General features: G+C 33.0%; 4 protein-coding genes across 8 annotated transcripts in view; all 4 read left to right on the forward strand.

The window, feature by feature from the left end:
• LOC142224253 (uncharacterized) overlaps positions 1 to 27,003 on the forward strand; it is a 562,139-nt gene that overhangs the window by 467,279 nt on the left and 67,857 nt on the right. The gene's annotated exons all lie outside the window — the stretch shown is intronic.
• On the forward strand, positions 874 to 4,379 carry LOC142224256 (uncharacterized). The gene is made up of 2 exons (XM_075294030.1): positions 874 to 2,212; positions 2,279 to 4,379. The coding sequence occupies exons 1-2, from the start codon at positions 929 to 931 to the stop codon at positions 4,259 to 4,261; spliced, it is 3,267 nt and encodes a 1,088-aa protein (XP_075150145.1). The 5' UTR covers positions 874 to 928; the 3' UTR covers positions 4,262 to 4,379.
• LOC142224255 (uncharacterized) lies at positions 11,846 to 15,531 on the forward strand. The gene is made up of 2 exons (XM_075294029.1): positions 11,846 to 13,296; positions 13,363 to 15,531. Exons 1-2 carry the CDS (start codon positions 12,037 to 12,039, stop codon positions 15,439 to 15,441), a joined length of 3,339 nt encoding a protein of 1,112 aa, XP_075150144.1. The 5' UTR covers positions 11,846 to 12,036; the 3' UTR covers positions 15,442 to 15,531.
• LOC142224257 (uncharacterized) lies at positions 21,353 to 24,305 on the forward strand. Its single transcript, XM_075294031.1, has 2 exons — positions 21,353 to 22,247; positions 22,316 to 24,305. The coding sequence occupies exons 1-2, from the start codon at positions 21,396 to 21,398 to the stop codon at positions 24,236 to 24,238; spliced, it is 2,775 nt and encodes a 924-aa protein (XP_075150146.1). The 5' UTR covers positions 21,353 to 21,395; the 3' UTR covers positions 24,239 to 24,305.

Here is a 27,003-nt window from a genome sequence, read left to right on the forward strand (position 1 = left end):
AAATTTGCACTCATATGTGGCCTATATAAAAATATGAACCGATATATACCAACTTTGGTATATCTCTTTATGGGTCAAAATATTCAGGGAAATCGGATAAAAGTGGCACCTTTTATATTTAAAAAATTTCTTTACTCCAAGTAAGTCCCAATGCTAACCAACGCAAACGAAAATTGTCGTATACTTATTAAGAATAGTAAAAATGGTAATTAGTTGACGCAAATGTTTTTTTCTCTACTTTTAGTTCATTTTTGCTTTTATGAGCAGAAAGAATTTGTAATTAAAAATTCAAAAATGTCAGTAAATTTTCACTGTAGATGATTTGAATGATCAATTGGATTCCTAAAGCATAAACTTTGTTTCTCTACGTCTATGGAAATTTAAAATTTCCAAAAAAAGAATACACATTTTAATGTAATCTAATCGTTATGGAGTTGCAGGAAACTTATTATCCTGTTTATTCCAATGACGTGGAAAAATTCCAACAAGATTCTTGATTACTTGGATATTTGGAAATCATTAAATTTCTGCAGCTGTGCTAAATTCATAATACTTAGAAATTTCCAATCACCATTAAATGTCTTCAAATTCATGGAAGGGATACGCTAATCCACCCGCGAAAATGTTTCGCAGACCCACAAGGAGTAACAGGTAATCGAGATTATCATGTTCATGGAGATTTTGGAGATGTTCAACAAAGCCATCTCAAGGATGTCAGGTAGCCTTATAATCCCTCTTTCTACTATGAAAATAATCTGAAGTCAATAATTTTACCTAAGGATGTGTTCGGCTTTTTGTGTTTTCGGATATATAAACTCATCGTTGTCCTGACAACGACATCAGTTCTAAACTGTAACGTCTAACGTTAACAACGCTTTAAGCAAAATCATAACAAAAATTTAATAAATAAAATTGTTTCTCAATCATAATGGTTGCTCAAGTTTGTGCCAATCCACCAAGTACTTCCTCGCCTAGGGCTTCAAGAAAAAAATATCCAGCCCCTCAACGTCCTAGTATCCAGGAATTGAGACAACGTTATGAAGTTCAAATGACTGATGCGGCCAAGGTCTATAAACCTAAATCGCCTAAACTTCGTAGTAAATCAATGGTAAAACAAATGGCATCCATGTTCCAGCAAATCATACGTAAGGATACGAATTCTGGAGACTTGCGAACGAAGCCTATACAGAAAAGCATGGCAGAAACCAATGATGTAGTACCCAAGCCCATGCCCATGCCTCGTTTACGTCATTACAAAGAAAAGGCTCCTGTACCTAGTCCTCGCTCCAAATCTAAGGCGAAATTACAAAGAAAATCCAGTTGTTTTGTGGCCGAAGATGTTTTCGCAAAATTAACTGTAAAAGATAAGTCATTACTTTATACCCAATTTGTGGATGATATGTCCCGTAAAAATCCCAAATTTGGTAAACATGCCGAAGCCATAGAGGCAACTGTTCAAAAAGAAGTAGCCCGTGGCGAGGTGATCAATGAGAAACAGGAATCTGTAAAATTCCTATTACAAAATCTAGAAGCTCGTTGTGGTTTACCCAAAAGAAGCATATCGATTCGCAGCAGTCAGAAGCCCAGAATTTGGAAGAAGATCAATATGAAAACCACATTGAAGGCCAAAGAAACGGAAGATATCCCCAGTGTGCAATTGAACGAAGTAAAACCAAGAAGATTTTATTCCTTACCTCGTTGTAAGAGGGATTTTTGCAAAATACCCAAAGATCTTGGCGTTATGGGAACCATAAAACTTCTAGCCTACAAAACTCCCAAAACGATTTCGAAAACTCGAAATGAACTACTGATGCCTCAAAAATGTTTCCAAAATCAACAACTAGAAAATTTGTTCTATTCGTGGCTCAAGGAAAAACATGATCATGAAATTTCCCAACAATCATCAAATGTCTCAGAAATGGATGAAGAGAAACAAAAATCGGCCATTGATAGACTATTGGAAGAAGCTATAGCAAAATTGGAAACTGTGGAATCTCAACAAAAGGAAGAGGAGATCCTCAAGGAGGAAGAGATCTTAAAATCCAAATTGTTGGATCAATTAGACACGATACCCAAAATTACTCCACATAAAAAGAAGCGGGCACCCCCGGTACCCCAAAAGCAGGCAGCCGTTAAAGAAGCTATAAGCTCTCAATCCACATCTGTGGTCATCTCGGAAGAAAGTGAATCCGGTGTATCTAATGTAACCAAGGTAAGACCGCTACATATAAAAACGAAACAGGATCAAGTGACTTATTTTGCTCATCCTCAATTTCAGCATACAAGTGATGAAGATAAACAACCAACTGCTGAAGTTTTGACCAATGATGTGGAGAAACCAATAAGACCCATACGTAAAAAGAAAATGCGACGCTCTTTAAGTTGGAAAAAGGATAGCTTTTTAGTGGAAAGCAAGCAAATATCCTCCACCGATTCAGAAACCGATTGTCAAAAATCTGAAAGGCCCTCAAATAAGAAGGCTTCTTCCAAACCGCCACCGTTGGATCTGAAGCAAATAAATGATGAAATACCCTCGGCTGACCCCAGTTTTGTGGAATTGGATAAATCCCTAATGAGAGTTGTAAATTCACCGCGTAAAATTAAATCAGCTTATACCCTAACCATGTTCTCTCCTGAGGACAACAACAACGATTTGGAAGTTCCCCAAACATCGAAGAAAATTGAAGAACCCGAATCTCGCTGTCTAACCGATAGTTTTGATCAAGGTTTCGAAACGGGATCCAACGATGTTGACAGTCCCATTAAACCACAACGCAAATCAAATCTGAAACGCCAATCATCCATAGATTCCTCAAGGCGGATACCAGAAAAACCTTCGGGTTTCTCCACTCCCATTAAGAGTAAAATTGAAGATGCACACTTGAATCACAGTTCCAGTGGGGCCCAACAACAACTATTTAGTCCCATCTCGGTGCCTTTGAAGAATCGCCGCCGTTCCATCTATGACAGTGAATCACGTCGTAGTTCTTTGGCCATGCAAGTTATCAGAGAAGATCAACCCTTGGAATATCATGAAATTAAATCCCCCAAGAATTTCACCAATTCCGAGATATTCTTTGCCAATGCTCCCACTTTGGAAGTTACTAGCGATTTGACGGTGGATCAAGTAAAGACCTCCACTTTTTGGATAAAATCTGGCGATTTCAATATTAACTTGGATATCCACAAAAATGATGGCGATCGTGTGAAACTTCTCTATGAGATGTTTAGCCAAAGAAGTTGTGATACCAAAGAAATGCATTTCGGTATAGATGACCATAAATTCATTGTACATGCCTCCAATTCTGAGGAAGCAAACTCTGATCTTCGCTTACCCCAGCAGGAAGGATTCTCTCAATATTGGTTTTCCACTGGAGATTTGGCTATACCATTCAGTGGAAAACTGCTTAGCAGTGAAAAGATACAAAGATTATTCGCATTTCTGAAGGCATCAGTGGAAGAGACTGGCATTCTTCGCTTCGGAGTGGATAATGTGGAATTTTCCAATGTTCCCGAATTTTGGAATCAATCACCAAAATATTCTATGGATAGTCAATACAGCATGCTGGTGGGCTTACAATCAGGCCATAGCAATGGTCTCGAGGGACGCAGTAAATATGCTTGGCCTCATTCTAAACCGGTCCCTGTTAGCGATTTAGATCATTCGGATTTCGAATGTGAGGATTTCAATCAATCATCGGAAACAAATCGTCGTTTGTCTTTCTCTCCATTTGGAAGCAAAAGTTTTGATTTATCCTGCTTGGACAAAGAAGATTTAATGATGCCTCGCAATAGTGAAGCCATGAGAATGAGTCCAGAAACTTTCTGCATGGCCTATGAAAATGAACCCTTAGATCAGTTATTCGAAAATATTCCAGCGAAGCAGGAAGATATCGCCCAAGCGATTACCCCCACCACCACAACTCCCCTGCCGGAAGCTTTAAATACTCTGCAGAATCAAAGAGAACGTTTAAATATGGTTAAGGAACGTTTATCATCATATGAAAATGTAATGAATCTATCATGTGATTCATTGGAAGAATTGAAGGGGTCTCCTGAATATATACCCAAATTGAAGGCAGTCATTTCGGAGATTAGCAAGATTGGTTGCGGTGATGGTTTTAAGGATTGCTCTTTGGCTGAATTGGAGCGTTTTATGTTCTTTTTGAGTCGTTACGCTGACATCTGTTTGAATAGTTGCGGTAGTCATATGGATAAAATCCTAGATGCTCTTATGGATCAAAGATCTGAAGAAATTTAATTGTATTAGAAATAAGTGTGTAACATTTGTATATTAAAAAAACTACATTCTTATAAAGAATATTTAGATTTAAGTTAATTTTTTATAAAATAAACATGAAATAATAATTAGAATTAAACTACAGATTTTTATTATGCAAAATTACCAAATGTTTTTCTACATAACCTTGTGGATTTTGAAGATATCATAAGAAGGGATATTTTTTTTATATAGGATCAGGAACGAAATATTAGAGAAACAAGGTTTTCTTTTGATTGTTAAACATTTCCTTTAAAAGCAAAAAAAATATTGGAGACAATCATCGCAATGCTTGTAATAAATTCCGCGTTATTTGTTGTCAAAAAAGAGTCCAACATTTTTAAATCTTATGCGGTTTAAGTCGGCGAATGCCCTGGGATGGTACACTATGTTAGTAAAAATATATGGGAAACATTTTAATCTGAACCAATTTTGAGGCAACAAAAGTGTTTTTATGATTTATCGGTCGATAGATATGTATTAGAAATAAAGGAGTCACTTTTACAAGTTTTCGACTTAGCAGTGGCGATTTTATAAGGAAAATGTGGGTATTTTGGTCATTTTTGCCCAAATCGGACAAGCATATATATGGAAGCTATATAGAAATCTGAACCGATTTCAACCAAATTTGGCATGCATACTTAGTATTTTAATTCTACTCCCTGGGCAAAATTTCACGTAAATCGGACTACAACTTTGAACTCTGTGGTCATATGACGGAAAATCGGTCGAAAGATATATATGTGAGCTATATCTAAATCTGAACCGATTTCAATAAAATTTGACTACACTACTAATTGTACTCCTAGTGCAAAATTTCAACCAAATTGGGCTAAAACTCTGGCTTCTGGGCCCACACAGAGAATATAGATTGGTTGTGATAACCGAATTCATTTCCAACCTCATTTTGGCAGTCGCATCAACTATCTGTTGGCAGTTGTGTCTCCCGACTCATTCGGTCGACTCAATCGAATGATGGGAGTTACAACTTATAATGTATATGGAGTTGTCTAAGACAGCTAATAAAATTGGTTATTGGCAACCTTAATAATCCCCGCAACCGATTTGAATGATAATTCTATAGCCGCGAGCATTGTATTTATACCCTTCACCACTACTGTGGTACAGGGTATAATAAGTTTGTGCATTTGTATGTAACGCCAAGAAGGAGTAATCATAGACCAACCTTTTAGTATACGGATCGGCTTAGAATTAAATTCTGAGTCGATTTAGCGATGTCCGTCTGTCTGTCTGTCTGTCCGTCTGTCTGTCTGTCTGTCTGTTGATGTATTTTTGTGTGCAAAGTACAGCTCGCAGTTTTAGTCCGATTGTCCTACAATTTGGTATAGGGTCCTGTTTCGGCTCAAAGACGATCCCTATTGATTTTGGAAAAAATCGGTTCAGATTTAGATATAGCTGCCATATATATTTTTCGCCGATCTGGTCATAATTGGCGTGTATATCAACCGATCTTCCTCAAATTCCGTACATCCGAATATTTTATGGGTCTCGAAAATCTTGCAAAATACCAGCCAAATCGGTTCAGATTTAGATATAGCTCTCATATATAGCTTTCGCCCGATTTACACTCATTTGCCCAAAGAGGCCAATTTTTAACTCCGATTGGGTTGAAATTTTGCACAGGGAGTAGAATTAGCATTGTAAGTATGCGTGCCAAATTTAGTTGAAATCGGTTCAGATTTGGATATATCTCCCATATATAGCTTTCGCCCGATTTACACTCATATGACCACAGAGGCCAATTTTTAACTCCGATTTAGTTGAAATTTTGCACAGGGAATAGAATTAGCATTGAAACTATGCGTGCCAAATTTGGTTGAAATCGGTTCAGATTTGGATATATCTCCCATATATAGCTTTCGCCCGATTTACACTCATATGACCACAGAGGCAAATTTTTTGCTCCGATTTAGTTGAAATTTTGCACACGGAGTAGAATTAGAATTGTAGCTATGCGTGCCAAATTTGGTTGAAATCGGTTCAGATTTAGATATATCTCCCATATATAGCTTTCGCCCGATTTACACTCATATGACCACAGAGGCCAATTTTTAACTCCGATTTAGTTGAAATTTTGCACAGAGAGTAGAATTAGCATTGTTGCTATGCGTGCCAAATTTGGTTGAAAACGGTTCAGATTTAGATATAGCTCCCATATATATGTTTTTCTGATTTCGACAAAAATGGTCAAAATACCAACATTTTCCTTGTAAAATCGCCACTGCTTAGTCGAAAAGTTGTAAAAATGACTCTAATTTTCCTAAACTTCTAATGCATATATATCGAGCGATAAATCATAAATAAACTTTTGCGAAGTTTTCTTAAAACTGCTCCAGATTTAAATGTTTCCCATATTTTTTACTAACATTGTGTTCCACCCTAGTGCATTAGCCGACTTAAATTTTGAGTCTATAGATTTTGTAGAAGTCTATCAAATTCTGTCCAGATCGAGTGATATTTAAATGTATGTATTTGGGACAAACCTTTATATATAGCCCCAACACATTTGACGGATGTGATATGGTATCGAAAATTTAGATCTACAAAGTGGTGCAGGGTATAATATAGTCGGCCCCGCCCGACTTTAGACTTTCCTTACTGGTTTTTTACTAACATTGTGTTCCACCCTAGTGCATTAGCCGACTTAAATTTTGAGTCTATAGATTTTGTAGAAGTCTATCAAATTCTTCCAGATCGAGTGATATTTAAATGTATGTATTTGGGACAAACCTTTATATAGCCCCAAACACATTTGACGGATGTGATATGGTATCGAAAATTTAGATCTACAAAGTGGTGCAGGGTATAATATAGTCGGCCCCACCCGACTTTAGACTTTCCTTACTGGTTTTTACATATATTTAAATATTTCAGTAAATACACGAATACGAATTGTAGATTAAACTTATTTCATTTTTCTTCCAAAAATGTCACAATTCAAACCTTGGCCCAGAATCAGGGAAATCGTAATATTTTCCACACCCAACTGCTTTCGTCTCTGAAATGTAGCTTTTTAAAATCCAGGTCTAAATCGCTGGTTAATCCGGATTGTTGCATACCTTAAAAATGGATCTATATAGTTGAGAAACGAACAAATAAAATTAGAATTTTAGAGGATACACTTTGGAATTTATAAAATTTAGAACTTACCTGCAAATGTATCAAAACTTCGATGTCACATGTTATAGGTCGTAGTGCCGGCGCATTTTATTAGATCCGCTTTAAATTTAGCGATTTTGTTTGAAACAAATAAACATACGACTTCTTTGGACACTAAATAATTTGTTATAATAGAAATGACATTTGAGAAATTTATCAAATGGCATTCGGTTGGGAATACCGTATATCAGTGAGGACAACAGAATGATAGTAACAAAATTTCTTTAAAGTAGGTCATATCAATCGAATTCTAATAAAATTGTTCGAAAAAGAGACATTTGACAAACGAATATCTATTGAAATTATAACCAAATGGTATTAAGGACACAAAAATGTTTGTGATTGAAGAGAATAGATCAGCACAATTGATATTTAATACTCAATATAGAATTTTCGTTAGTACAACCGATTTCCAACCAATCTGTTTTCTGTGTGCATATAAGTCTACATCGGGCGAAAGATGTATATGAGAGCTATATTTCAATCTAAACCGATTTCAATCAAATTTGGCACACCTGACTATAGTACTTGTTGTTCTCCTGGTGCAAATTCAAGCAAATCAGGGCATATCGGGCGAAAGATATATATTGGAGCTATATATAAATCTGAACCGATTTCTTCCAAAATCAATAGGGTTCTATTCTGACCCAAAACAGGAACTTGTGCCAAATTTGAAGGCGATTGGACTTAAACTGCGACCTAGACTTTGATCACAAAAATGTGTTCACCGACAGACGGACGGACAGACGGACATGGCTAGATCGACTCAGGGACCCACCCTGAGCATTATTGCCAAAGACACCATGTGTCTATCTCGTCTCCTTCTGGGTGTTGCAAACATATGCACTAACTTATAATACCCTGTTCCACAGTGTGGCGCAGGATATAAATATATTACAAATGTCCTTTCAAACGAGGCATTTTAAAAGGTTAGAGTTGTTCCGAATTTGGTTGGGAGTTGTTCCACTTTTAAGGTGTAAGATATTGCTCCTATAAATCCCCCAGTAAATATTAACCCTAAAAATTCCTCCCCAAACGTGAAAATCTCCTAAATTTGGGAAAGCCACCAACCTGGCAACACTGTCACAGAGATTTATTACATTTGGTTAGTATATCTTGATATAAGACCCATTTATATAGATCGATCTTAAGTCTTCAGGGCATTTTTATCCGATTCGATCGAAATTTGAAATCTAGAGGTATTTCCGATCCCTACAGGATTATGTTAAATATGATTGATATCGAACCATGTTTTGGTATGATCTGCATATAGTCTGATGTCCCGATTTTACTTTTTGAAATGAAAATTGAAACATAGTTTTTTTGTTTTTGTCGGCCCAAACATAAATATGACAAATACGATGTGTATCGGTCTCTATTCTTATATAGGCCGGTCCGGTCTCACGAATTGACTTCTTTTTTACATAATATTTTGTATCCAATTTATTGCAATTTTCTTTGCTTCAAAAGAAAACATCGCTTGTCTAAAATTCCATTCTTCAGGAGAGAAAACTCTTCTTTCGGTTTATAGTTTACATCGGGCCATACACTGAAATAAATTTAGACCTAATATGGAAGATTATGCAACATAAATTTTATAACTCGAAATTTACGCAAATTTCTTTAAAATAATTACATTTTTATTAAAAGATTTTTAATTTTAATAATCTTTGCTCCACATTTTTTTTTTGTTAAATTTAGGACACAAATTTTGAAAATTTGCGTCCTTCTGTTAAAGACATAGATTTTTTTAAGTAAGGAAAATTTTCCTTAAAACAAAGAAAGAATTGTTTAATCTTTAAATCAACTGATATATTGAACCTTTAGATTTAGATAAAAATGCTTCAAATATATGCCAAGACCTTTTTTTTGAGGATTTGTATCTTTGGTTTAACGATTTTTTGAAATTTAAAAAATCGGTTATAATATCAGAGATCTCGGAATCAATACCAAAATCCTTAAGGGAAGGTTAAAATGTTTGAATCCAATTGAAGTTTTTTGAGAGTATTTTGATATGGTCCCTACACTAATAAAAAAGTTTACTTTTTTAGCCTATATTTAAATACATTATATTATTTTATACCCATACCCATATATATATAATGATGATGATGATTGTAACACATACAGTTTATGTTGTATATCAGGGAAAATTCTAAGACGATATAACCAGGTCCGTCTGTCAGTCTGTTGTAATCACGCCACTGTCTTCAATAATGAAGCTGTCGTGGTGACATTTTGCAATAAATCGTTTTTTGTCTGCATACAGGTCAACTTCGAAGATGGGCTATATCGGTCCAGATTATAATACAGCCCCCATACTAACCAACTCACCGATTTGAGAACTTGAGCGTATATACCTCCCAATTTTTATCCGATTTGCCTGAATTTTAAAATCAAAAGGTCAATTTTGGGTAAATAAATAATTGTGCCCAGTATGGCGTGATTTGTTTCACATCTTGATATTAATAGACCGATCTCGCGATTTGACTTCTTGGGCTACTAGACACCGCAATTTTATCCAATTCAATTGAAATTTAAAATTTAAAGGTATTTTAGGTCCGTAAATAGATGTAGCGAATATGGTGTGGATCAGTTCATCGGCCCCCATGTGTTAAGTCTCCCGATTTCCAAGTTAGTATATATGTTTCCTTGGCAGAGTATCTGCCAGCAAATCCACCTGAAATTCTATATATATATATATATATATATATATATATATATATATATATATATATATATATATATATATATATATATATATATATATATATATATATATATATATATATATATATATATATATATATATATATATATATATATATATATATGTCTATATATTTTCAATTATATGATTTTATTATATTATTTGAGTCATGATGGTGAATATTTAAGATTCGGCCCGGTCGAACTTGAGTTCCTATATACTTGTTGTATTTAATCCAAAGGTTAAATATTTCAGTTAATTTAAAAATTATTTCTATAAATCTTCACTTTAAGGAAAAATTGCCTTACTTCAACACACTTGATCCAATTAATTTTTAATTACAGAAATGATACTATCAATCACCGAAGTCAATTACAAAATTAATTGATAATAATTTTTGTGATTGATATTTGTTTTAATTAAAAATTTTGTTGAATTAGTTAAATTAAATTAATTTAAAATTTTGATTGGAAACATTTTGGTGAACATTTTTTCTGTGAATGACTTATGGCTTTATCGGATATTCGCTAATTTCAGAGAGTCCTAAATTTTATGAAAACAATTTTTAAATCTAAGATTATAGACTTTCTTTATTTTAAAGAATGATGAACTTAATATTGTGTAAATTGCATGTCCTAACATTTAGGTTTCGTAATCTTTAATAGTTGGTCAATTTACTCTAAATTACTCTACTATTACTACCATTTACAAAATTACTTCTTATCATAACAGACAAAATTAATTAATAATAAAGAAAATATCGTTGATAAAATTGTTGAGGCATATTTGGGATAAAATAAATTGCATTGGGCTCTGGAATTTTTCACAAAAAACGAATAAAATTAAACTAAAACCAACTATTTTTGAATGTATATTAAAACTTCCAAATGTTTTTGCTGGTGTAAATAGATTCCTACAAAATGTCTTAATTTTAAATAATACGCTAAGGAATGAATACTAAAAATAGAGAAGATAAAAATCTTTGGATCCAAATGTAATTAAATTCAACGGTTGGTAACCAAATTTGTTAGCTAAGGTTGAATGATCCGTATTTTCTTCATTTCAATGGGTAATTTCCGATTGTATTTATATATTAATTATGGTGGAAGTCCTTTCAGCTACTGCCAAGGGCTGAATCAGAACACAATGTCTAATTTAAGAAGCCAGCCATAACAATCTATCCAATTTCTAAAGTCAGTAAAAAAAATCTTTTGGCAGAAGGTCTTATTCGTGGGTCACGATAAAAATAATTTCTCCTATCCTTCATTAATATTTAATTAAAATAATTACAAAATATTTTAGTAAATACTGGAAATTTATGCCGCTTCACCGTTCCCTAATTCCTAATAATTACGTGTAATGGGAAAATCCCACAAAAAACAAATGTAGCTATTTAAGACGAAAATTAACTTGGCCCTAGAAATTAGCAAAAGATTCTTTAAACAGATGTTTCTTTTGGTTGCATTTGGTTGATGCCTCCAACGACAGGTAATCTCACCTCATGTGAGTATGGATTAATTATTACGCTAATGAGGAATATTCTTTGAAATGTTCCATCAGGTATACGCACAATAGAATGCTAATCCTAAGAAAGGCAAAGGAACTCTACATAAAGGCAACCACTTCATTTAGGGATATTTGCACAAACTTCTTACCTACCACTAATGTGGCTAAAGTCAAGATGTTTCGGCGGTTGAGGTTCAAGTTGCCATAATCTCTATTTACCTAAATGCCTTGAGATTGCGTTTTGCTTATAAGGAGCTGTAAGGGCTAATGAATCATCAGTTCTAAACTGTAACGTCTAACGTTAACCTCGAAAACGCTAAAAGCAAAATTTATAAAAATTTCAAACTAAAACACAATCATTATGGTTGTAGCTCATGAAAATGGCGTTTCCAAACGCCCATCAATTCAGGAATTGAAAAAGAGATATGAATCTCAAATTGATGAAGTTCCAAAAGCTGCAAAACCCAAGTCCCCGAAAATGTTGAAGAAGATGAAAGTGAAACAATTGGCCTCCATATACAATGGAAATATTTCGCAAACCAAGGAGAAAGCAAATGTTGACAAGAAATCTTCGAAGGAAATTGAATCACCAAAACCTTCCACTCTACCAAAACCTTTACCCTTGCCACGTACACGTTTCAATCAAGCAACAATTAAAACACCGGTACCCAGTCCTCGTTCCAAAACTTTGGCCAAACTCCATAGGAAATCCATGTGTTTTGTGGCCGAAGATATACTTGCCAAGTTATCAGTGAAAGAGAAGGCTACGCTCTATACCCAATTTGTAAATGATATGTCCAAGAAGAATCCCAAATTCGAACAACATGCTGAAATTATAGAAGCTAATCTCAAGAATGAAGTAGCTCGTGGTGAAGTGGTGAATGAGAAACAAGAATCGGTGAAATATCTCTCCAGTCAGATCGAAGCTCGTTGCGTTTTCCCTCGACAAACCATATTTCCGGGAACTTTACAAGGAGTGACTGGCACACAACGTCCAAGCCGAAGACATACCTTAAGGGAAGCCACCATAAAATCGAAAGAATTTGAAGATTTAATGAAATCAAATGATCCGCATGTATCAAGCTTAACGATAACTTTACAACCGCCATCTCCAATGGAACGGAGACAAAGAAGAGCCACATCCTTACCCAGACGTAAGACTGAAGGAGATCATGTATTTAAAGATTTGAATCTGACCGGGCCCGTATGCAAACGTAACAATGAAAAAATGCGTACAACTTTGTCCATTGATGTATATGCTCCTCCGAAAAAGATCCGAAGAACAAGAGCTGAACATTTGGCTCCACAACAACTTTTCCAAAATCCACAACTGGAACAATTGTTCTATTCCTGGCTGAAGGAAAGACAAGAAGGCAAGGGAATATCTGAAGAAGTTAAACAATCCAAAGAGAATCCAAAGATAGATCAACTGTTGGAAGAAGCCATTGCAAAACTGGAAAATGTGGAAAACAAAGAACGAAGCGAACGCAATGAGAAGGAGGAACCACACAAAACAGAAAAGCCCCCAAAGCTTATGCTTAGCAGCGAATCCTCGACCACATCTTCTGCAAAACATTCGGCTGCCGAAGAAAGTGAATCTGGGGTTTCCAATATGGAAAAGGTATTACATTCATATCCTCAAAACTATTCGCAAGATTTTACTATTCAATTGTCTTCTTCTCTACAGCCTACAACCGATATATCACAGTTAGATAGTCAGGAATTTGCCATCGATGATTCGGGCTTCGTTAAACCTCTAAAGCCTTTAAGGAAAAAGAAAATGCGTCGTACTTTAAGCTGGCGAAAAGACAGCTCTATGATTGAGACTAATCCGATTATTAGTTCCACTGATTCGGAAGCCGATTGCCAGAAGATAAAGATAAGTCAAAAGAAACTTTCCAATATAATTCAGACATTGGAATCGTCAACGCTTATTGCCGACAGCACTCTTGCTGAACCCAGTTTTGTAGAGTTGGACAAGTCACTAATGAAATCTGTAAACTCTCCACGAAAAATTAAGTCTGCATATACTTTAACAGTTTGTACTCCAGTTTCTGGCCTTGATTCCTCAGTATCGACCACCAATGGAAAATGGGAAACACCTGTAGTAAACGCATCCACCACCACCAAAGATATTAAAGTCAGCGAATTACCCCGGTCGTTAGTTGAAAGCTTTGATCAGGGTTTTGAAACCGGATCCAATGATATGGAAAGTCCCATTAGATGTACCAAGAAACTGCCAAGCAACCGTACAGAAAAATCCTATTCACCTTTGTTTGTTCAGTTGACTAGCGAATCGCAACAAGTATCCAAGTGTATTACTTCAAAATCCTCTGTGAATCCATCATGCTTTTCAACTCCTATAAAGAATCAAGTACAACAGAACCTAAGTTCAGCATTCGATGAAGCTACTACAGAAGCAAAACAACAAATTTTAAGCCCTATCTCTTCGATGCCTTTGAAGAATCGTCGTCGTTCCATTTATGAAAGTGAATCAAGACGCAGTTCCTTAGCTATGCAAGTAATCAGAGAAGATCATCCCTTAGAACATCATGAAATGCAATCTCCCCGATCAGAGTTGTTCTTTGCTAATGCCCCCACCTTGGAGATGACCTCCAATACTCTAACAAATGTTGAGAAAAATGCATCCTCTTTCTGGATAAAATCTGGTGATTTCTCCATATCGCTGAATATCCAGAAAAATGAAAGCGATCGCATAAAATTATTATACGAAATCTTTAGTCAAAGGAGTTGTGATACCAAGGATCTACACTTTGGCATTGATGACCATAGATTTTCAGTCCATTGCCCCAATGAAGTGCTCAATGTTACCAAATGTTTACCCCACATTGAAGGTTGTTCGCAGTATTGGTTTTCTACCGGAGATTTGGCTATACCTTTCAGTGGTAAATTGCTGAGTAGCGAGAAAATACAACGTCTCTTTCAATTCATAAAAGCTTCCGTCGAAGAGACAGGAGTTCTACAATTCGGTGTAGATGAAGTGGAATTCTCCAATGTTCCCCAATATTGGGATCAATCACCGAAATTCTCCTTGGAAAGCAATTACAGTATGTTAGTGGGTTTACAATCGGGCCATAGCAATGGCTTGGAAGGTCGCAGTAAATATGCTTGGCCTCATTCCAAACCAGTACCCGTTAGTGATTTGGATCAATCGGATTTTGAGAGTGAATATTTGGAGGAAACTACATCGGGACGAGCATCTCTTTCACCATTTGGTAATAATCACTTTGATTTAACAGCATTGGGGGATGAGGAGCTAATGATGTCCCGTAACAGTGATGTTATGATGATGACGTCAGATAATTTTGGTAAAGAATATGAAAATGAATCATTGGATCATTTATTTGAAACTAAGATTGCTGAAGTCGACGAACAACAATCATCACAAAACCTGGAAACGACCGCTAAAGTTCCTGAAGTGATGACAATTTTACAAAAACAAAATAAACGTTTGAGTTCCATTAAGGATCGTCTCTCGTTTTATCATAAGACAGAAGATAGCAAAACCTCGGATCCCCTCGATGCATTGAAGGGTTCTCCTGAATATCTATTGAAATTGAAAAATATTGTCTCCGATATTGGCCGTATTGGTAGCAATGATGACTTTAAATCATGCTCCTTGGACGACTTGGAACGTTATATGTTCTATTTGAGTCGCTATGCCGATATCTGTTTGAATAGCTGCAGTGGCCATATGAATAAAATTCTTGATGAGCTATTGGATCAGAGAGCTGTTTTCGTTTAGATGTTTAACATAGTTATAAATTAGTTAAGAAGCCTTATGAAGGCCTTTGGTGTAAGAATGTTTTAAACTTTTAAATATATTTAAAAACAAATCGACTAAATAAAATGAAACTTTATTTGAAAATAAAAAAAAACATACTATAACATAATCTTTCATTCATACACTTATAAACCACACTTTAGTTTAAAGGAAATAGCAGCATATTTGCAATAACAAATATGCTATTCCAATTTCGACTAACCAATTGAAGTGATGTACCCGGATAAAATATTGTTTCTATTTTTGTTTTCTATCTTTTGGTTTAATATGTTGGGGTTTTTATAAATTTAATCTCAATAATTGAAGATGATTAAGTGGATTCAGTAGTTGATCCTCTTTAGAATATGGACTGCATTTTTATTTTGTATAATACAACTATGAATACACGATAACTGAAAAGACATAACAAAGTAAAGAAACACACTTTTGATAAATAATCTCTAAATTAAGGGAAATATTGACTATTTGGATTAAAAATAAAAAAGCTTTAAATATGGTGATTAGATGAGGAATCTTCCTGAGTGACACCAATAGGGAGGAGAAATTTATATGACAAAATGAAATATCATGGTTCAATTTGTAAGGAATAATTCTCGTATGTAATTTCCTTAGGAAATTGGCATATAAGACCAAATTAAATCATCTCTCACCCCGCCAGATCTACACACTAAAGATTTTGGAAACTTGCATTAGCCAACAAAGAAACATATATCTGGTAAGGCTTGTGGATTGGTATCTGGCTTCATAATCAACCAATTTCTCAATCTTTCATGTCCAATAAATAATAATATGTAAAGGAGAAAAAATTTTTGTGTTTTAGACTTTTTTAAGTTCTTCATCCAAATGAACTTTTAAAGCACAACTTCCAAAGCAATGACAAAGGATCCAAAAATGGAGATGATCCAAGTTTGCACTACTTCCCGATCACAAATTGGGAATCCATACTACTTTTTTAGAAGCTCGTTTTTACTTTTTTAGAAGCTCTTTTTTACTTTTTTAGAAGCTCTTTTTTTGCGTCTTTGAAGTACAAGACTTTATAGCAATGGAAAGATAAAAGTGGAGGGGTATGTAGCATTAGCCACAGCTTCATCAGTTCCCTTTATTAGTCGTTCTATTTATTTCAATTATTGGACTACATTAGTAAAGTCATTCTGTTCGTTTAAGCTGAGTACTATGTTCAGTTTTCAAGCTGAAAACTAGCTTGTTTTCACGGTTACTTTTTTTAATTAATTAATTTAGAAATATAAAATTATTTACAATCAATTGCTTGGATCTTTTCCATCCATTATTTTGCAAGACTTGATCAAAATATAATCGTCTTCCTAAATATATTTGTACTTTTAATTTAGTGTTTTGGTGAAAACCCCGAACATCGTACTCACCTTTAGAAGGAGTCTTAAATCTTTAATAAAACCATAAAATAATATGAAATTATATTAAACAAAATTAATATATATATTTTTTTTAAATCAAATGAGAGATCGAAAACATATAAATCGGTTGTATTATACACTGATGTCTACGCAGAAACTCATTTTTCTGGTTCAATCAAGAAATGAATGTTTCCAATTAATTTTTAATTGAAATTGGTTCACAATATTCATTTAACATAAAAAAATATACTTGATTAGAAAATAAATTGATTTTGTCGGCACTTTTAGTTATATGGAAATTGAATTAATTGAAAATTTAATTTATTTTTATAGCAAAACTCAAATAATTTTTTATTTGGGACAATCCATTATTTAATCGATTTTCTTTTTTAATACCCTCCACCATAGGATGGGGGTATATTAACTTTGTCATTCCGTTTGTAACATATCGAAATATTGCTCTAAGACCCCATAAAGTATACATAGTCTGGGTCGTGGTGAAATTCTGAGTCGATCTAACCATGTCCGTCCGTCCGTCTGTTGAAATCACGCTAACTTCCGAACGAAACAAGCTATCGACTTGAAACTTGGCACAAGTAGTTGTTATTGATGTAGGTCGGATGGTATTGAAAATGGGCCATATCGGCCCACGTTTACGTATAGCCCCCATATAAACCGATCCCCAAATTTGGCTTGCGGAGCCTTCCGGAGCAGCAAAATTCATCCGATCCGGTTGAAATTTGGTACGTGGTCTAAGTATACGGTCTCTAACAACCATGCAAAAATTGGTCCATATCGGTCCATAATTATATATAGCCCCCATATAAACCGATCCCCAGATTTGACCTCCGGAGCCTCTTGGAGGGGCAAAATTCATCCGATCCGGTTGAAATTTGGTACCTGATGTTAGTATACGGTCTCTAACAACCATGCAAAAATTGGTCCATATCGGTCCATAAATATATATAGCTCCCATATAAACCGATCCCCAGATTTGACCTCCGGAGCCTCTTGGAGGAGCAAACTTCATCCTACCCGATTGAAATTTGGTACGTGGTGTTAGTATATGGTCTCTAACAACCATGCAAAAACTGGTCCATATCGGTCCATAATTATATAGCTCCCATATAAACCGATCCCCAGATTTGACCTCCGGAGCCTCTTGGAGGGGCGAAATTCATCCGATCCGTTTGAAATTGGGTACCTGATGTTAGTATACGGTCTCTAACAAGCATGCAAAAATTGGTCCATATCGGTCCATAATTATATATAGCTCCCATATAAACCGATCCCCAGATTTGAACTCTGGAGCCTCTTGGATGAGCAAAATTCATCCGATCCAATTGAAATTTAGTACGTGGTGTTAGCATATGGTCTCTAACAACCATGCAAAAATTGGTCCATATCGGTCCATAATTATATATAGCTCCCATATAAACCGATCCCCAGATTTGACCTCCGGAGCCTCTTGGAGGGGCAAAATTCATCCGATCCGTTTGAAATTGGGTACCTGATGTTAGTATACGGTCTCTAACAAGCATGCAAAAATTGGTCCATATCGGTCCATAATTATTTATAGCTCCCATATAAACCGATCCCCAGATTTGACCTCCGGAGCCTCTTGGAGGAGCAAAAGTCATCCGATGCGGTTGAAATTTGGTACATTTCGTTAGTATATGGCCTCTAACAGCCATGAAAAAATTGTCAAATTTTATTACTATAGAAAGTTTTGTCAAAATTTCATTTCTATAGAAAGTTTTGTAAAAAGTTTATTTCTATAGCAATGTTTGCCAACATTTTATTTCCATAGAAAATTTTGTCAAAATTGTATTTCTATAGAAAATTTTGTAAAAAATTTATTTCTGTAGAAAATTTTGTCAACATTTTATTTCTATAGAACATTTTGTCAACATTTTATTTCTATAGAAAATTTTGTCAACATTTTATTTCTATAGAAAATTTTGTCAAAATTTTATTTCTATAGAAAATTTTGTCAAAATTTTATTTCTATAGAAAATTTTGTCAAACTGAATTATATACGTATTTAATCGGCCTTTTTTTTGTTTAATATATGCCCCTTATGGACTAACTTACAATTTAGAAGACAGTGTTAAAAAGTTTTACAATACCTTGCCATCGGCAAGTGTTATCGCAACCCAAGTAATTCGATTGTGGATGACAGTCTTTAGTAGAAGTTCCTACGCAATCCATGGTGGAGGGTACATAAGATTCGGCCTGGCCGAACTTACGGCCGTATATACTTGTTTTTTAATTGAAATGTCTTCAATCACGAAAATGATAGTATCAATCACAGTTTTAATTGGGCATAGAAAAAATTCTTGATTAAAAAATTAATTGATTTTTTCAGCAAAATTCAATTAATTTTTTAATTGATTCAATTAAAAATTTAATTGATGTTGATTGCAAAACGCAATTAATTTATTAATTAAAAAGGGTAACTATTTTTAATTACTTAGTTAGATTGGCTTAGAGTTTTTATTTGGATTAACAAATGATTGTTTGAAATACATTTTTAATTAAAAAAGTAAAAAAAAATCAGCACTTTTTTTTAACTGAATTAGTCTTCCGAATTTGATTAAAAAGTTAATTGTATCAATTAATTTTTTAATTAAACATTTTAAAAATTTCAATCATTGACTTAATTAATTTAATGTTTCTATCATGATTAAAAAGTTAATTGTATCAATTAATTTATTAATTGAAAAAATTTTCAACTTCAATTAACTTTTTAATTGGAAATATTTTGGTGATATTTTTTTCTGTGTATAGAAGATTTTGTCAAAAGTTTATTACTATTCAAAATTTTGTCAAGATTTTATTTCTATAGAACATTTTGTCAAAATTTTATTTCTTTAGAAAATTTTGTCAAATTTTTATTACTATACAAAATCTTGGCAAGATTTTATTTCTATAGAAAATTTTGTCAAAATTTTATTTCTATAGAAAATTTTGTCAAAATTTTATTTCTATAGAAATTTTCGTCAAAATTTTATTTCTATAGAAAATTTTGTCAAAATCTTATTGCTATAGAAAATTTTTTATTCGGCTTTTTTTGTTTAATTATAACCCGTGTAGACTAACTTCCAATTGAGAAGACGGTGTTAAGAAGTTTTAAGATACCTTGCCATCGGCAAGTGTTACCGCAACCCAAGTAATTCTTATGTGGATGACAGTCTTTAGTACAAGTTTCTTTGCAATCCATAGGTTAGGTTAGGTGGCAGCCCGATGTATCAGGCTCACTTAGACTATTCAGTCCATTGTGATACCACATTGGTGAACTTCTCTCTTATCACTGAGTGCTGCCCGATTCCGTGTTAAGCTCAATGACAAGAGACCTCCTTTTTTATAGCCGAGTCCGAACGACGTTCCACATTGAAGTGGAACCACTTAGAGAAGCTTTGAAACCCTCAGAAATGTCACCAGCATTACTGAAAAACTTTTTGGTGTTTGGTCGAAGCAGCAATCCATGGTGGAGGGTACATAAGGTTCGGCCTGACCGAACTTACGGCCGTATATACTTGTTTTCGATTGATTTCTTGATTGATTCAATTAAAACAAGATTAAATAATCTTCAGAAGAAACCTAAATATTGTCTATCATATTCAGAACTGGCTTTATTTGTTAATTTAATTAAAAAGATAATTGTGTCAGTTAATTTTTTAATTGATTACATTTGCAGTTTCAATGAAATTTTTAATGGGAAATTTTTTTAGTGAGTTTTTTGTTTACCTAAAAAGGCTTATTTTCCTTTAGTACTGGATGTGCAAGACGTGTATGGAAATGAATTTTTTTTGTGAAGTTAAGTTCTTAGTAAGTTAGAATTGCAATCATATCCATTCAAGGATTTAAATTTTGTTTTATGAAAATAAGGATCAATTTACTTTTTGTTAACTGGCAGTTAAGGCCTAAGGGACTACATGAAAATTGTCTATTATTGGAAATCAACTGTATGTAATTTTATAGTAATTTTATGATTAGATTGTTTCAATATAAGTATGTAATCGTGAAACTAAATAATGCGGAGTAAAGGCGCCTATTAACTGTTGCATTTTTTACCTACGAAGAATATATCGACTACTTTTTAAACTTAAATCATAAACTAAATTAAGGTACATGGTCATAGAGAATCTCTCGTATTCACAATATAATCACAAATCTTATGTTAGATCATTTGTAGAGAGAAGCTCTCTTGAATGTTGGTAGCTCATTTCGGTAGTTTCCAAACTCCTACAATCATAAAATCATTGCAAATTTTTTTAAGCAGGATCTACCTTTATTAACAAGAATAGCTTAAGCGTTATAATCCCGGAAATTTCCCACCAACAGGTAGAAAATGGCCTTACCTCAATAGATCTTATGGAATATTTTGCAAATTTGTTTAGGTAGCTCAAGACTCAACTAAATTTGAATTTAGGTATATAAAGTGCAGGAATTGTATCAATCATCTATCAGTTCTAAACTGTAACGTCTAACGTTAACATCTATCGCTCTAAGCAAAGAAGAAATTTTAATTTATACAATATGATTGCTCAAGAAGTGAATAATTCGCAAATAATTTCATATAGTGAATATCATAGTAAAAACAATACATCATCCAAAAGTTGGCATGATGTTAAACTCAGTTATGAAGTTTCTCAAAATCTGGATACACCAAAACCTAAATCTCCGAAATTGAGTAAAAAATCCAAATTGAAACGTTTGGCTTCGGCATTTAATACGAAAATTTCACGTCTTCTACGACGTGAAGTAAATACAAAAAAATGTGACAAGCATTTAGTAAATAATGCAGATCCCAAATCTGCAAAACTTCTAACATTACCACGAGCATCGAAAAGTAAAACAAATATTTGGTTATGTGGTAGCAAAATGGAAGATGAAGTCATCAGTATCAATAAGGAATTTTTAAGTAAAATTCCAGATAGCCCTGTTAATACTAAGGATATTGACCTTAAACATCATTCTTTCAATTCGAACAATCACAATTTGGAATTTGAATTATTATGCGAACCAAAACGTATAAGATCAAAATCTTTAGATTTTGGTAAAACTAGAAATCTGTGGCTGGAAACCTTAAAAACGCAACCAGAAAGAATTTCAACGGAACAGTTATTAGAGGAAACCATTGAGAAACTGGAAACAATGGAAGTTAAAGACCAAGAAGATGTTTTAACATATCCCAGATCTATTCCTTTGGCTTCTAGAAATCTAATCAGTTCAGAATCTTCAACTACTTCCTCGGCAAAACACTCCGAAGTTGAAGAAATAGAAACTGATAGGCCTTCAAGCGTATCGGCTGTGGTGGAGTCATCAAGTTCCAGTAAAAATCCATCATCCTTAGAGGAAATTGTAAACAAAATGGAAAATACTTCCAAGGTAAGTCAGTTAAGCATATCTTATATGTGAAGTTATACTAATCTTTAATTGATTTCACTTATTTTTAGATAAATCCCTACAAACTGGAAACACCTCAAGACTCAAAGGCAAATTCACCAAATAAACCTGGAAAATATTTAAGGAAAAAGAAAATGCGCCGTACTTTAAGTGGAAGAAAAGAAAAGTTGGATGAAAAATTTAAAACAACATCAACCTCAGATTCAGATACGGATTATATAAAATCAAGATCTATAAGAACCCAACCCAAAAAGGGTCATACAGAAACGGCTCTAAACAAATCCTTTGCCAAAGCCAATAATTCATCAATTATGAATAATAATGCAAATCAATCATTCCTCAACTCCTCAAGATCAAGTAAGAGAGAATCTTCTATGGTAAACCCTGTATCTTCTTCAGTCAAGACTCCACAAAGAGATGTTGGCAATAATCACACATCAAGTGATAGTTTTGATCAGGGATTCGAAACTGGCTCCATGGATAGTCCCATTAGACCAAGTGAGAGGTCGCCTAGAATATCGATTGATGTGAACCAAAAGCCCATCATGAATAGCAGTACAGGATTTTTCTCCACACCCATTAAGAAGCAAGGCCAGAAAAGTTTAAGTTCGGCCTTTAATGATAGCAGTAATGGAATACTACCCCAGCAAGCCTTCAGTCCCATACCCATGATGATGAAATCCAGACGTCGCTCTGCCTATGATAGTGATTCACGACGTAGTTCATCTATAGCCATGCAAGTTATACGTGAAGATCGTTACTGGGAACATGATAATCAAAGTGCTAAGAACAAAAGCCACATCAATCAATCATTTGCCAATAATTCCCAACTGGATGCCACAAATTCTATGCAAGTCCATGAAAATCCTAAGACTTCAGCATTTTGGATAAAATCCGGTAGCTTCTATATTGCTTTGGATATCTTCGAAAATGACCCAGAACGTGTAAAACTGCTCTATGAGATTTTCTGCCAAAAAAGTTGTGATACCAAAATGACATTTTTTGGTATTGATGGTCATAGATTCTCAGTTCAGAAGACCAATGTCGAAGTTCATCATATTCCCAATCGTTGGAGTCACAATGGCAAAACATCACATTATTGGTTCTCCACTGGGGACATGACCATACCATTTAGTGGAAAACTATTGTCCAGTGAGAAGATACAGAGATTATTCCAATTCATAAAACTCGCAGTGGATGAGACGGGCATGTTGCAATTTGGTGTTGATGATGTGGAATTCTCCAAAGTTAGTGAATTATGGAATCAGTCGATGAGTTATTCCTTGGACAATAGCTATTGCTGGTCCAACTTGAATAGTCGTAAGAGTATGGAGAGTCAGAGAAAATCTTCTTTACCTTTGTCACAGAAATCAAGAAGATCGAGTAGCATAAATCGAGATCTATCCGATTTCGAAAGTGATGACTTTAAGGAGTTGGAATCATTGCGTTCTTCACAATCACCCTTTGGCAGTGACGCATTCGAATCAAGATCATTTTATTCCCCTGAAATGATACGGGCTCCTCGTAATAGTGAATGTTCAATGATTGAATCATTTGGTCAGGGGTATGAAAACGAACCCTTGGATCAATTGTTTAAAGACAGCCCCAGGCAGAAAACGGATATCTCCAAGAAACTCTCTATACCAGATTTAATGGATATACTCGAAACTCAACATAGACGTTTGAGTAATGTTAAAGGACGTCTATCATATTACCATAATTCACCCATTACCTCTTATGATGCTTTGGAGGCTTTACGTGATAGTCCCGAGTATTTACCACTACTCAAGAATATTGTCTCTGACATCAGTCGCATTGGTTGCAATAATGGTTTCAAATATTGTTCATTGGAAGAATTGGAACGTTATATGTTCTTTTTGAGTCGTTATGCTGATATATGTCTGAATAGCTGTAATACCCATATGGATAAAATCATGAATACTTTGAGAGAGCAAAAAACAATTTATGTTTAGATAAGGTTGTAATATTATTAAATGATTATTTTTTTTAATGTTAATATATAAGAAATGTATTTTTCTGACTCGGCCTTTAAAAGGTATCCTAAATAGAAAAAAAAAACTAAAACATAAAAAACAAATAAAATTTACAAAAATATTTTAAGAACAATTAAAAAAAAAATAAAAGCGTTTTAAATTGAACAAAAATATTTTATTATTCCTAGGAATACAAAAACTGACTGATTGACTTTTTTTATTGTAAAAAGTCAAAGTCGAAGTTTTGTAATATTCAAATACAACTTTCGATTTTTTCCCAACGATTATACACAGAACGAAAAACTAATTTTATTTGGTAAAAAAAATACTAAGATCCAAATGAAATATTATTCAATTTTCCTGCGATAAATTTTTGTCAAAGATTCAAAGTCCATGGTTGTAGGTGTTTTATCGAAAATATTTTCTAATTTGAAGTGAGACAAAAATCTGCTATTCAACAAAAATATCGTAGGAGTTTTGTCACATACAAAACCGATAAGGAGATCCACTATTCAACAATTAGGTCGTAGTAGGTTTGTAAGTTTAATATCGACAAAATAAATCCACAATTTCATAAAAACAATATCGTAAGCGATTTATCAACATTAAACAATCCTAATTTCGATAAAAATGTCGTAAACATTTCATCAATTATAATCAATGAATATATCCGCCAGTTTATAAAAATATCGTCATCAATTTATCAATAAAATGTTTATAAAATTTTCTATAGGAATAACATTTTGGACAAAATTTTCTATAGAAATAAAATTTTGACAACATTTTCTATAGAAAAAGAATTTTGCACAAAATTTTCTATAGAAATAAAATTTTGCACAATATTTTCTATAGAAATAAAATTTTGACAAAAGTTTCTATAGATATGAAAACTTGACAAAATTTTCTATAGAAATAAAATGTTGACAAAATTTTCTATAAAACTAAATTTTTGACAAAATTTTCTATAGAAATAAAATTTTGGACAAAATTTTCTCTAGAAATAAAATTTTGACAAAAGTTTATATAGATATGAAAACTTGACAAAATTTTCTATAGAAATAAAATTTTGACAAAATTTTCTATAGAAATAAAATTTTGACAAAATTTTCTATAGAAATAAATTTTTGACAAAATTTTCTATAGAAATAAAATTTTGACAAAATTTTCTATAGAAATAAAATTTCGACAAAATTTTCTATAGAAATAAAATTTTGACAACATTTTCTATAAAGATAAAATTTTGACAAACATTTTCTATAGAAATAAAATTTTAACAAAATTTTCTATAGAAATAAAATTTTGGACAAAATTTTTATAGAAATAAAATTTTGGCAAAATTTTCTATAGAAATAAAATTTTGTCTAAATTTTTTATAAAAATAACATTTTGACAAAATTTTCTATAGAAATAAAATTTTGGACAAAATTTTCTATAGAAATAGCATTTTGACAAAATTTTCTATAGAAATAAAATTTCGACAAAATTTTCTATAGAAATAAAATTTTGACAACATTTTCTATAAAGATAAAATTTTGACAAACATTTTCTATAGAAATAAAATTTTAACAAAATTTTCTATAGAAATAAAATTTTAACAAAATTTTCTATAGAAATTAAATTGTGGACAAAATTGTCCATAGAAATAAAATTTTGGACAAAATTTTCTATAGAAATAACATTTTGACAAAATTTTCTATAGAAATAAAATTTTGTCTAAATTTTTTATAAAAATAACATTTTGACAAAATTTTCTACAGAAATAAAATTTTGACAAAATTTTCTATAGAAATAAAATTTTGACAAAATTTTCTATAGAAATAAAATTTTGACAAAATTATCTATAGAAATAACATTTTGACAAAATTTTCTATAGAAATAAAATTTTGTCTAAATTTTTTATAAAAATAACATTTTGACAAAATTTTCTATAGTAATAAAGTTTTGACAAAATTTTCTATAGTAATAAAATGTTGTCAAAATTTTCTATAGAAATAAAATTTTGACAAAATTTTCTACAGAAATAAAATTTTGACAAAATTTTCTATAGAAATAAAATTTTGACAAAATTTTCTATAGAAATAAAATTTTGACAAAATTATCTATAGAAATAAAATTTTGCCAAATTGTCTGTAGAAATAAAATTTTGACAAAATTTTCTATAGAAATAAAATTTTGACAAAATTTTCTATAGAAATAAAATTTTGACAAAATTTTCTATAGAAATAAAATTTTGACAAAATTTTCTATGGAAATAAAATTTTGACAAAATTTTGTATAGAAATAAAATTTTAGACAAAATTTTCTATAGAAATAAAATTTTGGACAAAATTTTCTATGGAAATAAAATTTTGAGGACAGTGTCCTGAAAAATATTAACAACATTTTTATACCCTTCACCACTACTGTCGTACAGGGTATAATAAGTTTGTGCATTTGTATGTAACGCCAAGAAATAGTGGTCATAGACCCATCTTTTAGTATACCGATCGGCTTAGAATTAAATTCTGAGTCGATTTGGCGATGTCCGTCTGTCGTCTGTCTGTCTGTCCGTCCGTCTGTCTGTATATGTAATTTTGTGCAAAGTACAGCTCGCAATTTAAGTCCGATCGTCCTCAAATTTGGCATAGGGCCGCTTCTTGGTACAGAGGCAATCGCTATTGGTTTTGGAAAAAATCGGTTCAGATTTAGATATAGCTGCCATATATATTTATCCCCGATTTGGTCATAGTTAGCGTGTTTATCAA

The sequence above is a fragment of the Haematobia irritans genome, chromosome 2 (genome assembly GCF_050003625.1).
Source record: "Haematobia irritans isolate KBUSLIRL chromosome 2, ASM5000362v1, whole genome shotgun sequence".
Lineage (NCBI taxonomy): Eukaryota > Metazoa > Arthropoda > Insecta > Diptera > Muscidae > Haematobia > Haematobia irritans.